General features: G+C 39.4%; 1 protein-coding gene across 1 annotated transcript in view; it reads right to left on the bottom strand.

Moving 5' to 3' along the window:
• The window catches only part of LOC117808442 (gamma-aminobutyric acid receptor subunit gamma-3-like), a 138474-nt gene that overhangs the window by 14841 nt on the left and 117107 nt on the right, over positions 1 to 6526 (bottom strand). The window contains exon 8 of the mRNA XM_034678198.1: positions 2800 to 2952. Within this exon, the coding sequence (XP_034534089.1) occupies positions 2800 to 2952 (153 nt within the window). The remainder of the gene's footprint in view (positions 1 to 2799; positions 2953 to 6526) is intronic.

Below are 6526 nucleotides of genomic sequence, written 5' to 3'. Positions count from 1 at the left end.
ACAGTACTAGACGGTATCAGCAGGTGTGTGTCGAACATGAGTCTGGTCCTGCTGGAGGTTTCTGCCTGTTGAAGGAAGTTTGTCCTTGCCACTGCAACTTGCTAAATGCTGCAAAGTGCTCTGTTTGTGATTGATTGATTGATTGATTGATTGATTGATTGATTGATTGATTGATTGATTGATTGATTGATTGATTGATTGATTGATTGATTGATTGATTGATTGATTGATTGATTGATTGAAGGGTTGGCCAGGCGTGGAAAACATTAGGGGCTTACCTCAAACCTAGGAGGGTTACTGCCAATAATCACATCTACCTTAACTTCTTTTTACAAGATAATTGAACAAATGTTACATTTTTGTAGATTTCTAACATTAACATTAAAAATGTAACTCAACAGAGTGTCAACATTTAAATCTGCTGAACTGAACTCTTTAAGGACGCTGCTATAGGCTAAGACTGCCAGAGGGACTGGCACACTGGGATTCCCTCTCTCTCCTCTCTCTGCCTGTCACTTCCTTTAACTCTCTCTGTCCCTTTAAAGTTACTAACCATAGACCTTTCTGGAGCCCCTGAGCTCCCTTGTCTCGTAGGTTCCTCTGAGTCTCTCTCTCTCTCTCTCTCTCTGCTGGATGGACATCACAGTTCTTTCAAAACCTCTTGAGCTCTACATCCTCAATGCTTGCCTTGGGGCCGGTTTATTTTCCATCAACACCCGCCTGTATCTTTGTCAAGATCCATCTGAGCTGCAGAAGTTGAAGTCTTCTGGGATTCAACCTGGGCCCCGGTTGATTCCACTTCCACCCTGCCGCTCTCCAAACTCCCCCGCTGAAGAAGGAGTGGCGAGTGAGTGACAGCTCCTTGACACCACCACCCAGAACATGTTAGCAGCTTGCACAGGCATATAGAGGCCTTGAGGGGTGAGTGTGGGGGGCAGCAGTATCGGCTGCTTCTTCTTGCTCGTATTTCAACTTATCCATAATGGAACCGGTCCTCTTCACTCCCTCTGACATTTCTCCCCGCTGCGATGTGCCACAGGCTTTCACTTTGCTTTACACCCTTGTTCTGTCCCTCTGATGTGACAAGCCTTTCTCCCTCTTATCTGTCCCACTCTCTTTCAGCCTTGGGATCACGGATCAGGCGGAGCTGAAAATGGGGGCACTGTACTAGAGAGGAGAGGGTAAATGACTTTTTGTTGTGGAGCTCAACGCGGGTGTTATCAGGACTAGAACAGCAGGGTACTTTGTGCTACCTGTTGTCTGAGGGACATCACAAGCCATTCATGCTGCCGGTGATGTGTTACACCCACACACTGTGGGCTTTGACTGGATGAGATTGTGGTCCACCCAAAGGCAAATAGACCAGTCGTCACAGTGATGAAGTGACAGATGGCAGGGCTGGGGGAAATAATGGACAGCTTCGTATTGCAGTATTTGAAGTCCTGATATTAAATGTTAAAGTGCTGCTTTATTGATCTGATGTAAGCCGAGGTGGCTCTCAGGAAAAATCCAAGTTTATATGCTGAAGAAAGGAATAAGGGAAAATATGTGGCGCTTCCCCTGCCCTTTAATGAAGTGCAATCATTACTGTTAGGTTAAATATAATAAAGATAAAATACATTTTAAAAAGTCGTGGTGATAGTTATAATTAAGTAATTAATTTGATTGATTAAGTTAAATTTTTACTTAGTTTTTTTTTATTTTCACAACGCTTTACCATTATTATCATAATTTGTTATTATTATTATTATTATTATCATCATTATTATTATTACCATTAAATATTAGTGTCATATTATTATTAGCATTTCATTAATATCATCAATATAATTGTATATTAAAAATTATTATTATTATAATTTATTTTTATAATAATAATAATAATTAGTTTTTTTTTATCATAATTTACATACTTTCATATTATTTTTATTATTAATAATAATATAATAATTTTAATAATAATATAAAAAAAATATTTATAATTTATTATCAAAATTATTATGTATAATAATAATATACAATATGATATAATATATAATATTATTGAAATTATAATAATAATATGACATATGTTTAATTATAACAATAATAGTTATCTTAATCATTAATCTCAATTATTACTAATTAATAACTACTCATAATACCAATAATAATAATAATTATTATTATTATTATTCTTTGAAATTATTATTATACATAATAATAATAATTATAGTAATGATAATGATTATTACTATTGTTATTATGAAATATAAGTGCCATATTATTATTATTTCATTTAAAATAATGAATATAATTGTATATTATTATTATTGATAATAATATTATTACTATAAATAATAACAATAATGAGAATAATACTTATTATAAATAATACTAATAATAATCATTAATAATAATATGATTGTATATTAATAATATGATTGTTATTATTACAAATATTTGTATTATAATTATTTATAATGATAATATTATTAATATCATTATTTTTCTCACCCCCTCTCTCTTTCTGACCTTTTGCTCTTACTTCCCTTCCATCCATATTTTCTTGAACCAGTACCATCACACACAAAAACACACTTGCACACACATTTTCAAGCATTTCAACACATAGCTGATATAATATGTATGGTATGTTGGTTTGATGTCAGTTTGAGTGTGTGTGTGTATATATATTTATATATATCTGTATATGGAGACAATGTGATTGAAGTCCCCCCTCAATACAGAAGTGAACCAGTCTCAACTCCATCTCCTTCAGCACCCACAGAGAGCCACAGGGACAGTGAAAGCGTGTACCTAGAGCTGTTCTTGCAGGCGTGGCGTCGCTCTTGATCCAGAAGGACACCCAGGAGAGCACAACAGTCAGGATACAGGGGATGTAGGTCTGGATGGTGAAGTAGCCCATCCTTCTGCTGAGATCGAAGTACACCGTCATCAAGACATAGTCCCCTGTTGAGAGCAAGGACAGAGAATAAAAACTCTCAGTCGACTTCATTTAGGACAAACATAACATACCTAGGTAATTGGAATTATTTGGGTTCGGACACTTTTGGATAATTGAATATCCCCCGGGTCAAATTGACCCAGGAACATTATTGCTGTTCCAGAGAAACGAACATAACATACATTTTGTTGTGTTACAGCCTTATTCTAAAATGGATTAATTTCATTTTTCCCTCAACATTCTCCACACAATACTCCATAATGACAAAGTGAAAAATGTTTTGCAGAAATTTTTGCAAATTAATTAAAAATAAAACACTCAAATATGGCATTTGCATAAGTATTCAGACCCTTTACTCAATACTCTGTTGAAGCACCTTTAGCAGTGATTACAGCCTCCAGTCTTCTCAGGTATGATGCTACAAGCTTAGCACACCTGGATTTGAGGAGTTTCTCCCCTTCTTCTTTGCATGTCCTCTCAAGCTTGATGAGGTTGGATGGGGAGCGTCAGTGCACAGCTATTCAATCAGGTCTTTCCAGATATGCTCAATCAGGTTCAAGTCCGGGCTCTGGCTGAGCATTCAGAGACAAGAGTCTGACGTCCAGAGCGCTCTGGAGCAAGTTTTCATCAAGAGTCACTCATGGTCTTCCCATGGTCTGAGAGTCCAAGCAGGCTTTCGTGTGCTTTGTACTGAGGAAAGGACTGATTTGTGAAGCGCTCCAGAGATGGTTGTCCTTCTGGAAGGTTCTCCCATCTCCACAGAGGAATGCTGGAGCTCTGTCAGAGTGACCGTTGGGTTCTTGGTCACCTCCCTGACCAAGGCCCTTCTCCCCCTGATCACTAATTTTGGCCAGGCAGCAAGCTGGCAGGGAGAGTCCTGGTGGTTCCAAGCTTCTTTCATTTACGTATGATGGACACCACTGAGCTCTTTGAGACTTTGAGAATTATTTCTGTACCCTTCCCCAGATCTGTGCCTTGATACAATCCTGTCTTGAAGGTCTACAGACAATTCCTCTGACTTCATGGCTTGGTTTGTGCTCTGACATGCACTGCCAAGTGGAGGATCTTATATAGACAGGTGTGTGACTTACCAGAGGTGGACTCCAATCAAGTTGTAGAAACATTTGAAGGATGGTCAGAGGAAACAGGATGCATCTGAGCTCAATTTTCAAGTTTCAAAGCAATGGGTCTGAATACTTATGCACATGCAATATTTGAGTGTTTTATTTTTAATTAATTTGCAAAAATTTCTACAATTTTTTTTTCACTTTGTCATGATGGAGTATTGTGTGTAGAATGTTGAGGGAAAAAATGAATTTAATCCATTTTGGAATAAGGCTGTAACATAGCAAAATGTAAAAAAAAAAAAGTGAAGGGGTCTGAATACGTTCTGTACCCACTGTATATATATAGTGTATGTGTATGTGTTCATGAGGAATGAAGGGATACACCAAGAGAGGGAGACAGAGAGCAGGAAACAGACGGAGAGGGAGAGAGTGAGAGGAGGAGAAACGCAGCCTTTTTCCAAGTTGTTCATGATGTTAATTAACGACGGGTATTTTTAGCTGGGAATCTAATCATCATGCGTGTGGAGACGCTGCTCCAGCGAGTGAAACAGGAAACAGAAACAAGGTAATAAATGAGAAAACAGCTCATTTTCCTGAACAGCATGAGGTAAATGTGTGGGTTTGCTTTTTTTTTTTTTTTTTTTTTTTTTTTGAGCATCTCAGCAGAAAGTTTGGCTGTTTTGAGAATGCAGCAGGAGTCAAGGAAAAAAGTCTTAATGTGTGTAATGTCCTCATTCAGGGCCTGTGTCCACTCACAGCATTGCTGCACAGCACCAAGGACCTCTAGTCCAGCACACACCTCACTGGCACTTAATGCACTTCCTTTAAAAGTGACTGCTCAGTCTGTTTTGAGTTGCTGATGTTTTATATTTGCAACAAAACAAAAGATGCTGTTAATGGAGACAGGCCCTTATCGTCGGATGTGTTTGACTTTAGAACAGGACGTGACAATGTTTTAGCATCTTGCTAAATGAACTTTTTCATCTAATTTCCACTGAACTCCTAAATAATTTGATGCCACTCCCCGTCACCCCTTTCCTAATCATGCAAAGCCTTGCAAGTTCCTGGAATATTAATGCACGGCAGTGCGGCTCTTATAACGCTGAATGAGGTCACATTATGCAGAATTGAGCTTGTCTCTCTGAAAACCAAGGATTGTTCGACACAAACATGCATCTCATAAACATGGTTCAAAGTGGTTACGCTCTTTGTATCTCTCACTCATTACTGTTTTTGTTGCTAACTTAAAATCTTGATGTCCCATGAAAGTTAATAACCATAGATCCTTTTGGGAGTCCCTGAGCTCCCTTGTCTTGTATAGGTGCATTTGGACCTAGAGTTCCAGGGTGTTTCAGCCCCCAGAACTACTTTCCCCTGAACTAAAAGGTTCCTGTGCCCCCATTGTTGTCTGCATTTCCACCGTGGGGCCGAAGCCCCGGGTAGATTGTGCAAATCAGGCCAGTGACGTATAGAGAAAAAAAAGTAAATGCACTACACCACCAGACCAGTAGAGGGCAGTAAAACAAAGACGAATGCCATTCATCACAGATGACACCATAGAAGCAGACGGACAGGCAGGTATCATTCTGAGCAACACAACAGTTAGCCTGTTAGCATGAAGAGACTCAGCTGGTCTGTTTTAGATGGTGCTATATTTCATCACAGATGGATTCACTGAATCAACACGTGAGAGGAGATAAGCGCGAGTAGCAAAGACGTTTCAACACGCCTTTAAAATCCTTTTGAACTCAAGAAGCCGTGGCAGAGATCGGCCGGTGTTTTGGTTTAAACAGCGACCCTGTTAACTGGAGACTCTCAGCCGGATGCATCCCTCATAAACGTCTTTAGACGATCATTAAATATCTGATGAGGATATTTTGAAATCTTAATAAAAACTAAACTAGTTTGCATTCCCAGGAACTCCCTCTGTGTTTCAACAGCTGTGTAAACTCCACAAACACTGACACGTTCAGCTGAAGGTCTCCAGTTTACAGGGTCACTTTTAAAACCGTAACACCGGGAGAGACGCATTCACGGTGGGCTGAGAGAAGACTACTGTTACAAGCTGCTAAATCAAGAGAATCACAGCTTCTTCTTTTGAAAAGTACACACAGGCCCTGCCCCCCGAAAGTCCCGGGACCTTTGAAAAGTACTACCCCCCTAGCAGGGGCTTTTTAGGGGGGAGATTATCTACCCCTGAACTAAATTTAGACCCTGCGTCCACCGGTCGAAACGCCTGTAGTTCCGGGGTAAAGTTCCTCCAGTCAAAATGCCCCTTATGTTTCTCTGGATTGTTGCAGTAGACGGCCTGCTGCTGTGGACCTGCCAGACTCCAGCTGCTACAACTATTAATATCAGTCTCACCCCTTTTTCACAACCCCAACACGGTAAAGGCAGATAGCTGCTTAAACTGAGTCTGGTTCTACTCAAGGTTTCTGCCTGTCTCTGCAAGTAGTACACTTACTTAATAATGACATTTTGCTATGTCATCATTATTCTTAATAAGCTGAGC

This window comes from Notolabrus celidotus, chromosome 24 (assembly GCF_009762535.1).
Source record: "Notolabrus celidotus isolate fNotCel1 chromosome 24, fNotCel1.pri, whole genome shotgun sequence".
NCBI classification, from domain to species: domain Eukaryota; kingdom Metazoa; phylum Chordata; class Actinopteri; order Labriformes; family Labridae; genus Notolabrus; species Notolabrus celidotus.
The sequence above is the reverse complement of the archived record's forward strand: the minus strand, read 5'-3'. Positions and strand labels throughout refer to the sequence as shown.